The 17,985-nt window shown below is 45.8% G+C and overlaps 1 protein-coding gene across 2 annotated transcripts in view; it reads left to right on the plus strand.

Moving 5' to 3' along the window:
- Nucleotides 1-17,985, plus strand: part of DAB1 (DAB adaptor protein 1) — a 406,172-nt gene that overhangs the window by 364,169 nt on the left and 24,018 nt on the right. For both annotated transcript variants that reach the window (XM_049617084.1, XM_049617083.1), the window contains 4 exons: nucleotides 7,679-7,729; nucleotides 7,820-7,867; nucleotides 12,559-12,621; nucleotides 15,038-15,146. In XM_049617084.1, coding sequence (XP_049473041.1) covers nucleotides 7,679-7,729; nucleotides 7,820-7,867; nucleotides 12,559-12,621; nucleotides 15,038-15,146 — 271 coding nt within the window. The remainder of the gene's footprint in view (nucleotides 1-7,678; nucleotides 7,730-7,819; nucleotides 7,868-12,558; nucleotides 12,622-15,037; nucleotides 15,147-17,985) is intronic.

Consider the following 17,985-nt stretch of genomic DNA (forward strand, 5'->3'; position numbering starts at 1 on the left):
TGATCACTAATACTGTCACATCCCCAATACCACCACTGCCTCCATCTCAAAATGTCGGCTGCCTCCAGTTTCCCCGACCCCCGAAGATTGGGTTGGATGCCATATGTTTCCTAATAAAGACAACAGTGGTAGCTGTTACTGGCACGAATCAGTTCGTTACTGTGAACCAAGCGCTATATACTGAAGGCTTTGCATGTTGCACGTTACACCATAACACCAATCATTTGATAATTGTCTGTTTTCTTTTTCATCTCCCTCAGATGATATAAGGTCAAGGACTGTGACTTATCCTAGCTGCTCAACAAATAGATGTGGAGTGACTTAGTGACTGCCTATCAGAGTCTATGACAAACACCACTGGCATCACCACTGCACCCCAGACACTGCACCCACCATTTTGTAGGAGTCACAATCCATGTCTCCTACCCATCATCACTGTTACTGAGATCAAACTTACTTAGCTCTGAGTATCTTATTGTAAAAGCCACCCTCAGCCTACAACTCATGCCACCAGCCCCATCCTTATGCATTTTCTCAAGAAAATAATGGCTGTTTTAGAATATCTGGGCTTGAAACTGTAGTGTTGCCAACTGAATCCTGAAATAGAGATGGAGAAGGAGAGAGGAGAAGGGCATGCGGTAGGAGGGATGAATGATGGGGCTGACCCCCGGAATGGTCCAGCCTCCCCAGTGTTAACACTGGGGGAAAGTTGCCGGAGGAGGAGCCCGCTGGGGCTTTGTCTGTTCTAGGAAGGCCATGTCGCACCTTCAGCTCCTCGAGGTGACTTTGCCCCTTCCCAGGATCAGTATTACCAAACCTATGCAATGTCCTGGAACCTGTCTACCCTCACCTACCAAGCAAATATCGCATGGCTATCCTCCCTTGCTTGCTTGCTTCCCTCCCTCCTTCCTTCCGCCCTACTCCCTCCCTTGGTCCCCCTCCCTCCCTTCCTTCTCTTCATCCCTTTCCTTCCTCCCCCCTCTTTCCATCTCTCCCTCCTCTTCGTCCCTCTGCCTCTTTCTCCCTTCCTCCCTCCAATCATCCCTTCCCTTTCTGTAGTTTTGTCATCCATTGAGATTTTACTCTGCCAGCTACTGTGCTAATTTTATTCATATACATCAACCTTCTTGGTGTTTCCTCTCAGCAACCCTACATTGGCCTATGTTTCAAGGAGAAAACTGAGACTTGGAGTGAGGAAGGATGTTTTCAGGGAAATGCCAACGATGAGGCAGCAGTTTGAACTGAAAGCTGCTGTTTCAGACATCCCTCTTTCCATTCCCCCACGCTGCCTGGCCTAAAAACATCAAACTTTTCACCCTAGAAGTACCTTTTACTTTCAAATGCAAGCAAATGGGTTTTCTTGACATTAGGGTAAAGTTGGGAAGCTTAACGGTCAAGAGTCAGATTCTGGAGCCCCAGCTGCCCCCTGTTTGTGCACATTAGACTGGTCAGGTCAGCTTAGCACACTGACCTTCCAAGAGGTCCACCTTTCTCATGCCACCTGAATAAAGCACTAGCAAACGCCTTTCACCTCCAGTCCCCATCCTGAATTTCTCCTTGCATAGTCAGTCCATTTCAAACTGAATGTCCACTGATGGATGGAGGGAGGGAGGGAGGGGTGGATAGACAGATGAAGACAATATGGTACATAACACGCAATGGAATATTTTTCAGCCTTAATAAGGAAGGACATGCTTCCATATGTGGCAGGTTGGCTGAACTTTAAGGACATTATGCTAAGTGAAATAAGCCAATCACAAAGGACAAATGCTGCATGATACTACTTATCTGAGATCTATAAAATAGCCAAACACACTGAAGCAGAGGGTAGAATGGTGGTCACAAGGGGCTGGGGGCAGGGGAAAGTGGGGAAACTTATACCACTTATTCAGTGGTATAAGTTCTAGTTATGCAAGGTGACTAGGTTCTAGAGCCTGCATTGTGACAGTAATTAAAAGTACTGTATTATACACTCTAGAACTTGTTAAGAAGGTAGATCTTACATTAAGTGTTCTTGCCACAGTAAAAAGAAGTGGGGGCGGGGAAGGCTGTTTCAAAGACGAACTTAATTTCTAGGAAGCCAGATATAAATATTTCATTGTCCAAGGATTTACAGATGTATTACGCTGGGAGGCACTTCCAGGAAGACGTAACTTTCATCGTAAGGTCTAAGCATTTCTCTGCCCCTCTAACCTTCCAGACAACCTCTGGGATGCTCCTAAAATGGTAGCTGTGGAAAGGAGGGCCATTACCTGCCAAAATGAGTTCCAACTTTGAGTAATTAGGCAATTTTTTGGTCATTACAGAAACATATCCTCAAAGCAGCATGATTCTTCTATTAGATTAAGACATTGGGTCCAGAAGACCACTGGGCCCCAAATCTCAGTAGGCCTGGAAAATGTTGGCATTAAATGGCACTCCATGCTGTTGTAATGATAATGAAGCTTCATGAATTTCCTCTTGAAACATGAATCTTAATTTCCTTTAAAAAGCCCCACAAATATCTAGCTCAGTCAATGAAAAAGTCCTTTACACCAGAAGAAGGCTGCTGTTTTGTGTAAAATGCATTTGTTTTCATGGTACCATCTAGACTGTGTAAAGAATTCAGTTCTCCAACAGAATCTTTTCAGTTAGTACAAAAGTAGGGATATTCTTTAAAAGAACAGAGGAGACTGTGTAAGGAAGCAATATGTCCAGGATTTAGAAAGTTCTCAGTCATCCGGAAGTTGTTTTTATAAATATATATTCTCTGGGGTGCCTGGATGGCTCAGTCAGTTATATGTCTGACTCTTGGCTTCAGCTCAGGTCATGATCTCATGGTTCATTGGATCGAGCCCCAAGTTGGGCTCTACACTGATGTGTGGAGCCTGCTTGGGATTCTCTTTCCCTCTCTGTCTGTCCCTCTCCTGTTTGTACTGTATACTTTCTCTCTCAAAAATAAATAAATTTAAATAAATAACGTATATTTATAGAGAGAGAGCTAGCCGAACTGTAAATACAGTAGCCACTAGCTACATGTGGCTATTTATATTGAAATTAATTAAAAATAAATAAAATTTAAGACTCAGTTCATCAGTCCCAGTAGCCATATTTAAAATGCTCAATAGCAACATAGAGCTATAGGCTACCATATTAGATATTGCAGACATAGAAATTTCCATCACACGGAAAGTTCTATGGGACATGGCTGCTCTTGGGAGAAATCATTTATTATCATCAAATTTTCCATTCCCTATCTCAACTCCACCCCCACCCCCACTTTGTTCTTCATTTGCCAAACAGAGGTGTGTGTGTGTGTGTGTGTGTCTGTCTGTCTGCCTGTGTCTGCCTGTCTGTCTGTCTGTCTGTCTGTCAGGAAGTAGGAAAACAGCTGTTTACTCTTGGCTAAAGGTGACAAAAAGCTAAATCCCTAGATACCACAGCAGGAATTCGTCTTCATTAGCATGTGTCTTCCTTGTTAGCTCACTCACCAGGAAAAGGCACATGCATTCGAATGCCTGGAATCACTAGGTGCCTTAATAGTAGCCACTTTGGTGTAGTTACAGCTCACTTAGGTTAATCCATTTCTCTTGAGCTTTCTAAGTGGGTAATTGAATTCATTCTTTTGCAGCTTTGGCCTGAGTTCTGAGTTTAGATCTAGATGCCTTGCACCCTCCCTGTCCCACTCCTACCCCACTCCCAAACTAGAATGATTATATATTCTTGCTCTGCTCAGAGCTTCAGAAGAACAAGGACCATGTATTATTCGTCTCTGTATGTTCAGTGCCTAGCCAGAGTTTGGCATGTGAAAAGTACCTGGTGAGTGTTTGTTAAAGAAATTAATTAATCAATTATATAATCAATCAAGATGTGTTCAGTTTTCCCAGTAGGACTTTCACTAATTATTCCTACAGAGAGTTCATTCCCAGCACAGTGATTCCCAAGTCTGGCTTCACGTTAGAGTCACCTGGGGATCTCTTAGAACCGACTGATGCCGGGGTCCCACCCCAGACCATTACAACCAAATCTTTGATGGTGGGGCTCAGGCATCATCAGTAGTTTGGAGAAAGCTCCCCTAAAGGATTACCTTGTGCAGCCAGGGGTGAGAACCACACGAGGTTCTGATTTGGCAGCCGTAGATATATTTTCGTCCTTTTTGACGTGTTCACGTCCCATCTCATCAACTGTCACGTTGGCTGTAAGATTAATAACGTGAGTCTGGTCTTAATAGTTACTCTACTCAGTTATGGGACAACAGTGTCCCCACTGCTCCCAACAGAGACTCTGGGAAGATAGACTCCCAGTGGAGGCTTTACTTCCATGTCTTCATGAAGATTCAGGCTAGAACTGTCTTGAAACAACACAAGAGAGCCTCTTCTGTTACATCCTCACTGGAAGTGGATGGTTTGAGTAAATGTGAGCTGGTATTGTGTCTTGAAAAGTAGAATACAAAGCTGCATGCCTGCCACCATAATAAGTGTGAGAAATCTATAAGGTGGGGAAAAGACTTGAAGATGAGTGAATGAAAACTCTAATAGTAATTGTGGGTAAAGCAAGCTGTGAGTTGGGAGGACTTGGGAATGGACCCCAGGTCCTGGCCGTGAGACTCAACGGGCAGGAAGTGCATGGATGGCACGATCTCCCCACTGGCTGGATGTAATGCTCTGACTATCCCTGAGGCTTGCCCCAGACGGGAAGAAAGGGGTCCAAGGAATGACTGAGCCAGGATCACAACAGGAAGGTGCTTGTGGTGACAGGACAGGAGGATGATCAGGCAAGACTGTGGCCAGAAAGGAGATTCAAGGAAGAAGGCAGGGTCAAGAATGGACTGAGGGGATCAGGACGAGGGCCAGGACATGTGGGGCATCCTTCTACATGGGATCTGGTCTGGGCTCTCAGGCAGGGGTACTTTCTAAAGAAGGACCTCCCTTAAGATTTTTCTTCTTCTTCCTCTTTCATTTTCCAAATGTCATATACTAGTCATTTCCTAACATTAAAAAATGTGTGCCTCTGCATCCCAAAAGCGGGCCAAATGACACAGGCTGAGACGATACTAGGAATGGCTCCTGTTTACTGAACATCTACCATGTGCCAAGCACCAAACGAGACCTCACACACACATCTCAAGTAATCCTCTCGATAAACCTGAGGCAATGTTAGCATTATCATCCGCACTTTAAAGACGAGAAAACTGAGGCTGACCAGTTTGTCCAGGATCGCACAGCCCACGTGTGGCACGGCCAGGGTTCAGCCCACATCTGCGTGACTCCTGACAGATGCCTTTGCTCACCTCACACGCCCAGACCGAGTTTCGTCTGAATGGACAGAAATGGCCTCCTCACACCGCAGCCCCACACCTCACCAAAGGCCACCTCTTCTGTCACCAGGAAAGTGACGGACTCACACCAGTGCTGGTTATCCTCACACATTTTCATTATATGGTGGGGGTTTTATGAGAGTCTACAACAGGCTGTTTTTCAAATTTATTTAATTCATCCATCATGCTCTGAAGCCATTTGCTTTTTTATATTGGACAGATGTAATGAGATTTTGGACACTAAAAAATGTTTTTATTAAAAGTTATGACCCAGAGCTAGATGGTAGGGGCTGTGCCATAAATCCCTAGAAGTGTGTGAATTTATAAAGGATGTAGCGACATAACCTTAACCTTTTAGGCCACACCATAGATTACAGGATCACTTAGGCTAATACTGTCTCACTACCTCTCTCCACCTCTGGCCAAATAGAATCATCATCACAATAATTTATGTGGTTATCTGATGTGGTTGCCCTTCCTCTCCTCTTTGCCACCGTTGACCTCTGGCAAGCCAGGGCCTGATGGAAGCAGGTGGTTGAGGACAGAAGTGGTGGTGGCTGTGGTAGGCACGGCCACATTGGGTCTTTGGCCCTGCTTCTCTGTAAATGGGGCTGACTGACCTAACAGTCACCTTTTCTGCAGACAGGGTGGAGATGATTATGGGGGATGGTTTCTCCACTCCTTCATTGCCAACAGGAAGCTCTCCTCCAAAGTGGGAAATGATTCAGTTCTTTCTGTTCATGCATAATAACTCCATTTCAGTGTTAATATTGTCAGATTTATATTAATGCTGCACTACTTGGATACCATCCAAAACGTAATTAGCTTGTACATAGTGGCCAAAACATGATGATTAAAAACATATATATAATAGATGTTATGTATATTATCTATAATATATATTATCACTGCGACTTTGGTAATTAATATTTGTTTAGCAGACCACCAAGGTATCAGATGGTGAGAGAACAACAAAAGACTGAAAGGAAATTGTACTAGAGAAGTTTATTACTATAGGTCCTGGAGGAGGTACATAGCGCACCTCGGGAGATCACTTGGGAAAGGTCGAGGCAGGGGGCAGGTAGAGAAAGCAGGGCAGGACCGAAGACACGTGCCTTTATTAAGACCCACAGTGAAGTGCTTTGGGTTCCCTGGACTGAGGCCAGAGTGGTCCATTTGCACCAAAAAGAGCAAGGTTTTGGTAAGCTCTACAGGGACCTTAAGGCCTTGGGAAGCCCGAGAGACTGCCAACCACAAGGCTACTGAGGGAGGCATTCCAGGAGCTTAGAATTACTTGTGACTCTGCAGGGTGTTTATCTAGATCCTGCCTCATAGCCTCATGGGAGAGGCTCGTGTCCCTTCAAGGCCCCTGCAGCTGAGCCACATAAATGAATGCCATTGCAGCAGTATCAGGTGGTTTAGCCAAATTCTCAATAATCGTAAACAGTAAAATGAGAAAATTAACAAAACGATTAGATTTGGTCACCTGCCAGCTACTTCTACAACGTGCATTCATTCCTGTATTCTTGAGCATGGCTATGTGCCACTTCCTCTGTGAGCAGCCAGGATTCAGGAATAAATACAGCTTGGTCCCTGCTCCAGGAAGCGCAACGGATGTCCCATCCCTCTGATGATTTTCAGCTCAGAGGATCAAGGAAAGCTTCATGGAAGAGGTGGCCTTCCAGCTGGGCTTTGAGCTTGCAGAGGTGAGAAGAAGAGCATTTCAAGCATAGGGGCAACATGCAGCAGGGCACTTACAAAACCAGCTGGTCACAGACTGCTCCAAAGAGTTTGACTAAAGCACATGGTAGTATTTTTAATTTGTAAAACCAAAATGTTGAGCGTAAACATCGTGCTCTTTTTTTTTTTAATTTTTTTTTTTAATGTTTATTTATTTTTGAGACAGAGAGAGACAGAGCATGAATGGGGGAGGGGCAGAGAGAGAGGGAGACACAGAATCGGAAGCAGGCTCCAGGCTCTGAGCCATCAGCCCAGAGCCCGACGCAGGGCTCGAACTCACGAACCGCGAGATCGTGACCTGAGCTAAAGTCGGACGCTCAACCGACTGAGCCACCCAGGCGCCCCTAAACATCGTGCTCTTATCCGCTGCCCCCCCACCCCCCCAACCATGGAGGCTGGCTGGGTAATGTCTGTAATCGCAGGAAGATAGGCTTGAAACCTACAAACTTACCCTTGCTGTATTTCCTAATCAGGCCCGTGTTGTATCACCCACTTCTGCTGGGAACACGTCCAGGGCTTTCCTAGTACACTGGCCACAGCTCCTGCCTGGTGTAACTGCAGATGCCATCATCCTCACTCATAAATCCATGCCATTTGTGTGTCATGCTCTTCGTCCTCATTCATCATCCCTTACCCTTTCAGAACGGCCATCCATTCGAGGATTTTGAAGAACGGTTTGCTGCGGCCACCCCGGTAAGAAGGAGAGGGCCTGCCCGGTTAACCATTCCACGTCATCATCCCATTGTTCATTTCATGCTCATAAGTCATGCCTTGTGGTTACAGAACAGAAACCTGCCGACCGACTTTGATGAGATTTTAGAGGCAACAAAGGTAAGGCCTCCGGGTTCTTGTTAAATGAGGGTCGTTCTGGCCATTCTCATGCCTTCCATATTCTCATTCAGCCTGCGTGAATGGCAGGTGCCGGCTGTGCTCCGGGGGTGTCTAGTCTAATGTTCACAGGTGAGCTCTTTGATGAGGTCAGATGGCATGTGTATGTTGATACGTGTGTGCGTGCTGAGCTTGTGTTGCAGAGGAACTGACACGCTCTTGTTTTCATCCAATAAATATGTTTCAAGCTCCCAGAATGTCCCAGGAACTCTGATAGATGCTAGAGGTTCGGTAGAGCAGGAGGGCACAGACTCTGTCCTCAAGGAGCTCACACCGCACAGCATAGGAAAGACGGGGCAGGTTAGCCTGGTGTAGTGTAGTACAATGTAGTATAGCAGGGGGTCAGGCACATAAACAGGATGTGCAAAGTGCACCCACTTGAATAAAAACCAGGCGAGGCTGCTGTTCAGTTGATACACCCTGGACTTGGGGCACTGGTCTGCTGCCGATGTTTGTTCAGATCGGTTGATACATAGGCCAGTGCATATTATCACCCCTGAGAATAGGGTGTTTGGGAAGCCTGTAGGACAGGGGGTCCTCAACCGTGGCTGTCACTTAGAATCACCAGGAGAGAGTTTAAAGTCCCAGTTACAAGGCTGTACTTCACCTAATTCAGAATCTCTAGAGGTAGGAACCAGGCATCAATATTTTCCCTCAAGTACATCCAAGGTTGAAAATCCCTGCCTGACCTAAGAGTGTCACATAAGCCATTCTGGATGGTGGGACAGGGTGCAAACTGAGTTAGGAAGCACTGCCCAGAAAAAGAAGAATCCCCTAATTTGTGTCCGGAAGGATGGGTGGGAAAGGCAATTGGGGAAGGAATTGAATGTTCTCGGTAAAAGGAAGAGCATGTGCAAAGAGCCTGAGATGACCCCTCCTTTTGTGACCCTGTATCTGTCCTCTCCATCACACCACCCTGATTTTGTCCATAGGTTTGTCTTTCCATACAACCACCAGCCCCTGAGAGTAGGGATGGGAGCAGGCCCATATCCCCTGCTCTCAGTACAGCAGCTGATGAACAGTAGGGGCTCCAAACTTTTCCTGCATGAAGGAGCTCCTGATGCCAAAACATAAGGAGTGTGTCTGTGAGAATGTGTTTTGGGGGTCAGCCAAGGACATCTCCGCCTTCATCAATGGCGCTTTCAGAATCTGTCTGCAGGAGGGGCCTAGGAGTCTGCTTGCAGCCGTCTAGTTGAATGAGGGACCAGGGGACTCATCTTGAAACAGCAGTGGCACAGCACTCTAGATACTATTCGGAAACCATTGCTTGTTCATATCAAAGAATGGCTGTGGAGTAGCTGGCCCACGGGAGATATCAAGGGGCTTCCTCCTCAACAACCGAGTTATCCCTGTCCCCTTCACTGGGCTTGGCAGCTTCCAGTATCAATCTGCTTACCCTGGAAAATACCCGGGACCTGAAGACCGCAGAATCTGCCGTCGACAGCCACATCTCTACCTGAAGATGTCTAAAGTGCTGGTAATGGAAAGGGGAATGGGCATATTGAGCTGGCCTTCCAGTTGAGAGCCCTTAGGCGGATGTCCATCATGGCAGATCTTTTAGGAACCGCAGCTTCTGGTTAGAGAACATTGTGGCCACACTCCCATTATCTAGGATGCCACCTAACTAGGGCTTGTCAAGTGACAGACAAACGAGGCATTGCGTGGCCTGTGGGTCAAGCCTAGCTTCTTTTAACTCCCACATCACAGACGAGTCGTGTCACCTCCTGGTCTCAGCTTACGTGCAAAGTGCAACACCACGGGGCTCACTGAGCGTCAAACATGATGGTCATGTATTGGAAAATGTATTATAAACTATAAAATGTTTTACAAATGTGAATGGTTAGTTTTAATTCTCTTGAGGTCATTAAAATGATTAATTACAACAATATTATCAGATGGAACATGGTTTGTTAGGTTACAAATAAAAAGGACTGGGGCTAACATGGCGGGGGGGGGGCGGTGAAAATAGATATGATTCCAGATCTCAATCACATATGGTTATTAGAATTATTTTTAATTTTATGGCCATAAGAATCCCCCTTTTCTATAAAATTTAATTAACTCAAGTTTCTATTTAAACAGCAAATCCAATGGAATGAAATAACAATCTATGTTTTATGCCCCTGCATGTTTTTCTCATTTAATCCTTGAGTGAAAATCATCTGGCAAGAGGAAAGTCTATATCTCAAGACTGAAGGTTATTTTAAAAGTTGTGCTTAAGGAGAAAATTAGCCAATAAATTATATTTATGATGTTAGTAAAAGTGTGCCACGAGTTCAAACACATTTGAAATGTAAATTGTGTGACTTAATTATTAACTTCATTTTATTATTTTCCTACCACTGAAAATAGTTGTAGGCCATTTTAAAAGCATTGAGCCCCAATTGTGAGGAAGCCCAGAAGCTTCATTTGAATTGATTAAACACAAGTATTTCTTTATTGAATCTGGGAGGGAACATAAGGATTGGCATAGTTTCGCCAAATAACATAAAATATTGTAAACATGCTAAAGCCTCTTTCCCGGAGACAAGCAAGTGTCTAGAGTCTGGCCGGGTCTGGTCCCACCACAACGTTACCCCTGTCCTGTCCACTTCGCTGGCCTCTTTCCTGCTGCTCTCCGTTCTCACACTCCGTACAAATTGCTTTGCTGCCCACCTGCTCACACCTCCCAGGCCCCTCTCCTTTTCTGCTCATATACTTTCACCTGCCTGGATTATCCTTTCTCATTCAGATGGGGTCTGTTCCCTTTAGAAAACCCTCCTTAAGCTTCTTTGCCAAAAGCTAGCTGATTCCCTTTCTCTGCTCTCCCACAGAGACCCCTGTCACCATCCCTGACACATTACCTTGAAATTACCTACTTCCTTGGAACATCCCACCAGACTGCAAACTCCCTGCAGTCTGGGACTTGGCATTTCTCATCATTCTGTTCACAGCTCCCAGCGCCCAACAGGTGTTTAGTGTGTATGGACAAAGCACTGTGTCGTTGGGAAGGAGATGAGTGTGTGTGTAGGGCCCTACTATGTGCCCAGCACCATTATTCTGTCTGAAAGCTTAAAGGGAAGAATTGAAAGTACATTAACCGATCTAAGCTGCTTTCAGCAAAAAGAGCCTTTTGTACCTTTTTTTTTAATCTTTATTTTTGAGAGAGAGAGGAAGAGACAGAGCGCGAGTGGGGGAGGAACAGAAAGAGAGAGGGAGACACAGAATCGGAAGCAGGCTCCAGGCTCTGAACTGTCAGCACAGAGCCCGACGTGGGGCTCAAACCCATGAGTCACAAGATCATGACCTGAGCTGAAGTCAGACGGCTTAACCGACTGAGCCACCCAGGTGCCCCGATGTACCTTTTTAACCAGGCTTAGACAGACTTCAAACAAAGTCTTGTCAATAGTATTGTCAATAAATCCGCAAAGGAGATATTATCATCTCTGCCATCCAGATGAGGGAACTACAGCTCTGTGGAGTTGCAGATGTTGGAAGTGAATATACCTCCAGATGTGGGGCCTTTCCCAATGCCCAGAGCCCACTCACTCGTCAGTAGGAGAGAACTATCCTTTTTTGTACTAAGTGTAGAGACCTAGCCATGCCTGGTTACAGAAGAATTCAAGTGCGGGCTTCCTGCATGGCAGGCAGGCAGACTCTTCCTGTCCTTTCTGTTGAGTGATGTTTTTAGGTCCCTCAGTCACTATCACTTAAAATCCAGAGAGAAGCCAAAAGAGTTTTTTCCTCAGTGGGCAGGTTTTGCACAAAGCATATGATTGTATACTTTAAGGCAGGCCGTGTGGTTCCTGGCCACAGACTCCCTACGGTCTCTGAAGCTGGAAGTGTATGCAGATTAATTTCCAAGCATATCTTAAAGGGTTTCTTCTGCCGCTGTGGCTGGCCTTGCTCAGACACTCCTGTATGATGGATGGGGATATAGATGATACAGTGTCTACAGTGATGGAGTTGGTAGCAATGATTAATAGTGTATATACTGGGCTGTTTTCGATGCCCTTCCTGGTATTAAATGATATGTTTTCTTTTCTTCCAACTACATTTTTTATCCTAAAGGCTGACTCTTTCAGGGACCGTCATTTGACCGCATGCTCTATATGCAGAAAATTCAAGTCCTGGCCCTGGGTGACCCCGGGGTCACCTCTGTGAGACTCAGCTGAGTCATCAGTAAAAATGGGGATGATGATTTGTACCTCTCAGGTTAGCGTTTGGGGGAACATTTGCTGAGAAGTGGTCACAAAATCATGTCTCACTATCCTTAGCACATCGAAGGCACTTTGTACGTGTGTGCACTCATAAAAGACAAGCACTGAGGGTACTGCCTTCTTGCCTTTATCTCCTGGAGAAGAGGGAGAGCATTGCACTTGATGGGAGGTCAGCGTGAGGTGGTATTTACTGGTAATGGGAGGTGCTAAGCCTGAATCTCCTTAACTAGCCCCAGATAAACTGCCGGACACCCTGAAGCAGGAATTGATTCTGGCTGTGTCCCAGACATTGTCTTTAGGGTCATGAGGTATTGTAATGACCAGCTGGATTTACTGTTGATATAGCCGCGATGGAAAATGTCATACCATTTTAAAGCAGCACCCGGCAGCATTGGCTTCCCTTGTGGTGACATCATTCTCTTTTTATCTTTTCAGGCTGTGACCCAACTAGAACTTTTTGGGGACATGTCCACCCCTCCTGATATAACCTCTCCCCCTGTAAGTATGCACAGCTGCTCAGCCCTCCGTCCCGTCCCTTCCCTTCCCTTCCCTTCCCTTCCCTTCCCTTCCCTTCCCTTCCCTCCTTCAGCTGCATGGTGAGGAGAATATGAGCTTTGGGTAAAAGAGGGCCACAGGTGGGTTCCAGCTCTGATTCTTTCTAGCTGTGTGGTTTGGAAAAACCAGCATTTCTAAACCTCAATTTCCTCTGCTGCTTTTTAAAGGAATTATGATACATGCGTCTATTTGGAGAAATAAGTGAAACCATGCATCAGCGATTACAGGACCCCCCCCCCACCCCCGCGTGTACTTGCTGCCCTGCGGGGCAGTGGAGAAAGACATCAGCGTCAGCGGGATGAGTCCCTGCCTGCACGGGGCACATGCTCTAGTTGAAATACGGGCAAGAAAGGCCACAGGACTGCACACACAGTGAGGCATTTGTCAGCGCCAACCCAGAGCCCGCACAGCCCGGTGGTCAGCCCAGTAAAAGAAGCACCTTCTGCCCTGGCCCTTTCTGTCTTTTCCTGTCTCTTCCTTTATCGGCTCTGCCTCTTCTTTTCATCCCCCGCCCCTCCACTTCCCACCAGCCTTCTTGCTTCCTGGAGCTTCTCATGAAGCTTTGGAGTCCCAGCTCTAGTTTCAGCCAGGGTGTGTCTCCCATTGCTTGTCACTGCTTACAACGGGACAGAGACTGCTGGGAACCCTAATTTGAAAATGAAAACCTAAGCAAAATGGAATCCCAGTGCTTTGAGAACCGGTTGCATTCAAAGGCAACCCTGTGGCCATAGCAAAGAATAGAGCTGAGATGGCCCCTCCAGAGCCTCCCCTGCCCGCTCACCGGAAGTGGGAGGTGGGCAGAAGGCAGTCGGCCACAGCTGCACCAGCAGCAGCCGCTGGGAGGGGGCAGCTCCTCTGGGTGCTGCTCGGTCGTACAGCCGGAGGGATGGTGCTATGGTTCATTGGCAAGATGTGTCTCAGAGAAGAGGCTGTATGTACCCTCATGACTGAGGACAGATGGCACGAGACTCTGCTGCCCACAGCTGCCGCCTGGGACTCTAGACACAGCTGCCTTGCTCCCGATACCTGATGTCCAGAGCAGCCGTGACAGTGGGGACAGCAGCTCCTGTCTCCAGGAGCTCCTCTCCTCCATCCCAGGGGCAACAGCTGCATCTTGGGCACTTAGAGACTCAAGCCGTGGAGCCAGAAAGGTCTGAAGAGATCTTCTAACCTCCCTTCATTTTACAGATGAGCAAACTGAGTCCCAGAAAGGACATGTGACTCGCCCAGGGTCACGTGTGGGAAACAGCAGGGCGTTGATTGTGTTCAAAAGTGCTTACTGCAGCAGCTCATGGCTATGTTTCTGGCCCCGAACCCAAGTGCGTTACAAATGGGTATTTAAGAATCCTCAGAACAATGCCATTCCTCCCCCGGTCTGCTGCTCTAAAAATGGCCTTGTCTAATTGCTGTGGTTTCAGGATTAATTGCTTGCCCCAGTCTATTCCAAGGGGAAAAGAAAAATAAGGATGTCATGGCATGGAATAGGCATACTTTGTAGGCAAAAGGCTGCAGCAAATGGGCATGGACCTTTAAAACCCTGAGGGCTGATGCTTTTCTTTCAGTACCCCTCAGTACCCCTTTGATTTACTTGATTTATTTGATTTATTTCAGCACACCTCACCTTAGCCAGCAGCTCATGCGCCAGACCTCTCTCGGATGCCAGCATAGGCTGGGCACTTGAGCATTTGCACCTCCTTAGGCATTGTTGTTGTGGTGGTTTTTTTGTTGTTTTTTTGCTTTTGTTTTTGTTTCTTCTTTTTTTTTTATCATCTTCTTGAAAATGTTTACTTCTCTTTACACGTGGAGATTCAGGCAGAATTCTGAAAAGGCACCAGCACACAAGGATCTCTGCTCTAGTCGCTAAGCTTGATTGTTCATTTAGACAAGTTGTTTATTTATCGTGTATTAAGTGACAAGCCCCGAACGAGACGCATAGTAGGTCCTGAGTGGACGCGTGTCAATTTAAATTGACCACCCCTAAAGGATGAAAGCCAGATATTATGGAGTAATGTGATGGGCTGAAAATACCCGCAGGGGGCAGGGTCTCACACTAAAGGGTCATGGTACTGACCACTCTTTGCTGATCACCTGCTATTGCTTCAGCATTCATTGACTTAAATGCATGGTCCCACTTAATTATCACAGTTGCTCTATAGGTAGGTATCATTTTTCCTGTTCTGTGGTTGCTACGTACAACCACCTCGTGGTCTGCATACCATATACGTGGCTTGGACCGTGGCTTGCTTCTGCAGCATCCCCTGCCCCTTATTTCCTGCACCTGCTGCTCCCCATCCTTGATGGCCGCTGCACCAGGGTTCCTGGGAGCCTCATGCACCTTCTGCCTCTCTCTGTCTGACAGACTCCTGCAACTCCAGGTGATGCCTTTATCCCGTCTTCATCTCAGACACTCCCGGCGAGTGCAGACATGTTTAGTTCTGTACCTTTCGGCACTGCTGCTGTACCCTCAGGTAAGCTGTCTTCCACCTGCTTCCTTTCCTTCGGCCTCCACTCATCAAGAAAGAGAAAGGGTTGACTTGAACAGCTGCCAGATCATGCCAGAACACCTGTGGAACCACCGGTCTCTCTAAGTGACATTGAGAGGCTGCCAGTGGGGGCTGAGGGAGTGTTTACAAATCTGTAGTCTGCTGTAGATGAATTCACCTGGAAAGGTCAAGCTTCTAGGTGATTCACGTATGTAGCGCTAGGGAGCCCTCTGCACACAGAGCCGTGCAAATCAGTACAAGTTCATTTCCTCCTATCCATCTCAGCCAGAAAGAGGAAAGTGGCAGGTGAGGGATATTAGCTCTCCACAGACCTCTTGAGATCTGATTGATAGGTGTCTGCCTCATTTGGTAGAGACTCAAGAACCAGGAGGTTCTCCATGTATACAGGACACTGAGGGGCAGAGAAAACTGCCAACAGTGAATTGGGACGGTGATGGAGCTCTTAGTGATTTTGAAAGTATTTGTTCTGTTTTCCAAACATTCTCTAAAATATATATACTACTTTTACAACAGGGTAAGATTTATATATATAGGAACAGTATTGTAGGTATGGTATGAACTGGTGGGACCTCAGACACCTTAATTTGTTTCCATGGCAACAGGCACTCCACGTAGCCAGGGCAGTATACTTGAATGTGGCCAGAGATGATATTCTGCTCTTTACATACATGAGAGCCTTAAAGACTTTTTTTCCTTCTTTAGCTACATATTTGACATCTGGGTGGCTTCAGCTTTCTAGTTCATTCTTAGATATGGCAAATAGAGCCTGAATATTTTCAAATACAAATCTTCTTGCGTTTTTTTCTGTAAATAATTTTAATTATATAGTGTTAGAAGCAAATTCTTGCCACCGAATGTGAACCTTGCTGCTACTCAAAGTGAAGTAAAAATTCACAGTCTCTTATGAAATAGTTACAGTTATTCCCCATGAGCCCAGAGGTCGTTGTATGAAATTTTCAGAAGCAACAGAGATTGGTACTAACTTAAAATGTAGAATATGCAAGTAACCCGGAAACATATTGAATTGACCAGCTTCCCAATCAAATCTCTTATACTCCTCTCTAAAATGGGACTGTGGTGATGACTAGTTCCTTACCTCAAATAGATATTAAAATTTCCTTGGGAATAGTGTAATAGAATATGTTATCTTAAATAAGAGTAACAATTTTCCGTAAGAAATGTATCGCCTTCCTATGTCGAGAATCCCCATGCTTCATCCTCATTGTTTGATCCGTGAAGATGTGCTGGAACAGGTGATAGGAACTTTAGGCCCCAAACTAACAAACTGGCAGAAATGTTCACTCCACAAACATTCACTGAGTGCCGACATGAGCCGGGCCCTGTTCTAGGTGCCTGGGGTATGTCAGTGAATGCACCAGACACAGGTCCTGCCTCCAGAGAGCTTCCTTTCTACTGGGGAAACAGGCAACAACATAAAAATAAGTAACTTATGTAATATGTTCAAAAACGGTAAGTGGTGCAGGCAGAAGAAAATGTTGAGTGAAGTGTGGGAGCTTTGGAGCATGTGGAGAGCAGGTGTAAATGGAGGTTGGTTATGGTCAGGTGGGGCTCATGCAAAGGTGAGATGTGAGCAGACTAGAAGGGGTGAGGGAGGAAGCCAAGAAGATGTCAGGGTGCAGAGTATTCTAGTCAAGGAGTCTCCATTCCCCTCTGTGTAAGTGAGAGTGGGACAAAATGCAATCACACGTCTTCCGACCCTAATGTTTCAGTAAAAGCACCTAAGGACCTGCCCAGGTCTTGCACAGGACTGCTCTGGGCCTCCTCCTGAGCCTGTGTCACATTAGGGCCTTGAAGACCTGGGTTTTCAACTTGCTAATTGACCAGCCGTGTTGCAAACTATGGACAAGCCACATCACATCCAGATTCAGTTTCTACAGCTGCTAAAATAAAAACAAAATAAAATAAAATAATATAAAATTAATAGATTATGTTCCAATTTTCAATTTTTAGAATGGAAGTGCAAAATTAATTTCAGTGAGCACATTTTTGCTTCTTGAAGTGCCTGCTTCTGCTTCAGATATGCTGAGGAACAAAAATAGACTTCAGTTGGTGGTCACCTGTCAGCCTTTTCCTCCTTTAACTCGCCCTAAAGAAAAAATCTCTGCAGACATTGGGTCTCCATCTGCCTGTCCCTCATTGTCCAGCCAGTGGTAGGGAGCCGGGGACATGAACTATGGTATGCAGGACAATAGATGGGCTGCGTTTGAATCTTGGCTCGTCTATTTATGTGTTAGACTCCTGAGCGAATTACTTAATGTGTCAGAGCCAGAGTTTCTTCATCTTTATACCTGAATTGAAAATAACACTTGCCTTGCAACAGTATCTTGAGAATTAAGTGAGAAAATAAAGTTAAGCGCCTTGAAACTTATTAGCATCCTAATGCTTCACATGGAAATGCAGCTGTTTTTGCTATTATTATTATTATTATTATTATTCATGTCTAAAGCAGAAGAAAATGTCTTGTCCAACCTATATTTTTTTCATTTACCTTTTTGGAACATTTAGAAAAACATCCCAGCAATAAAGTTTAGGTCTTTGGCCTCCTGTGTGTGGCAGAGCTGGCCTGGGGGCTCAGAGAATGTACCGTGTCTGAATACAGGCCCTGCCACTAGCCAGCTGTGCAATACTCAGCTAAATGTCTTCTGAGCCTCAGGGAACCTGTCTGTAAAATGGGGACGGTAATTCCACCTTACAGAGCTGGTCGACTGCACAAGTTAATACATGTACTAGAACGTTGAAAACAGTGCCTGGCAGCGTTGACATGAGTAAGCAGTCAGCACGT

The sequence above is a fragment of the Panthera uncia genome, assembly GCF_023721935.1.
Source record: "Panthera uncia isolate 11264 chromosome C1 unlocalized genomic scaffold, Puncia_PCG_1.0 HiC_scaffold_4, whole genome shotgun sequence".
Taxonomy (NCBI): domain Eukaryota; kingdom Metazoa; phylum Chordata; class Mammalia; order Carnivora; family Felidae; genus Panthera; species Panthera uncia.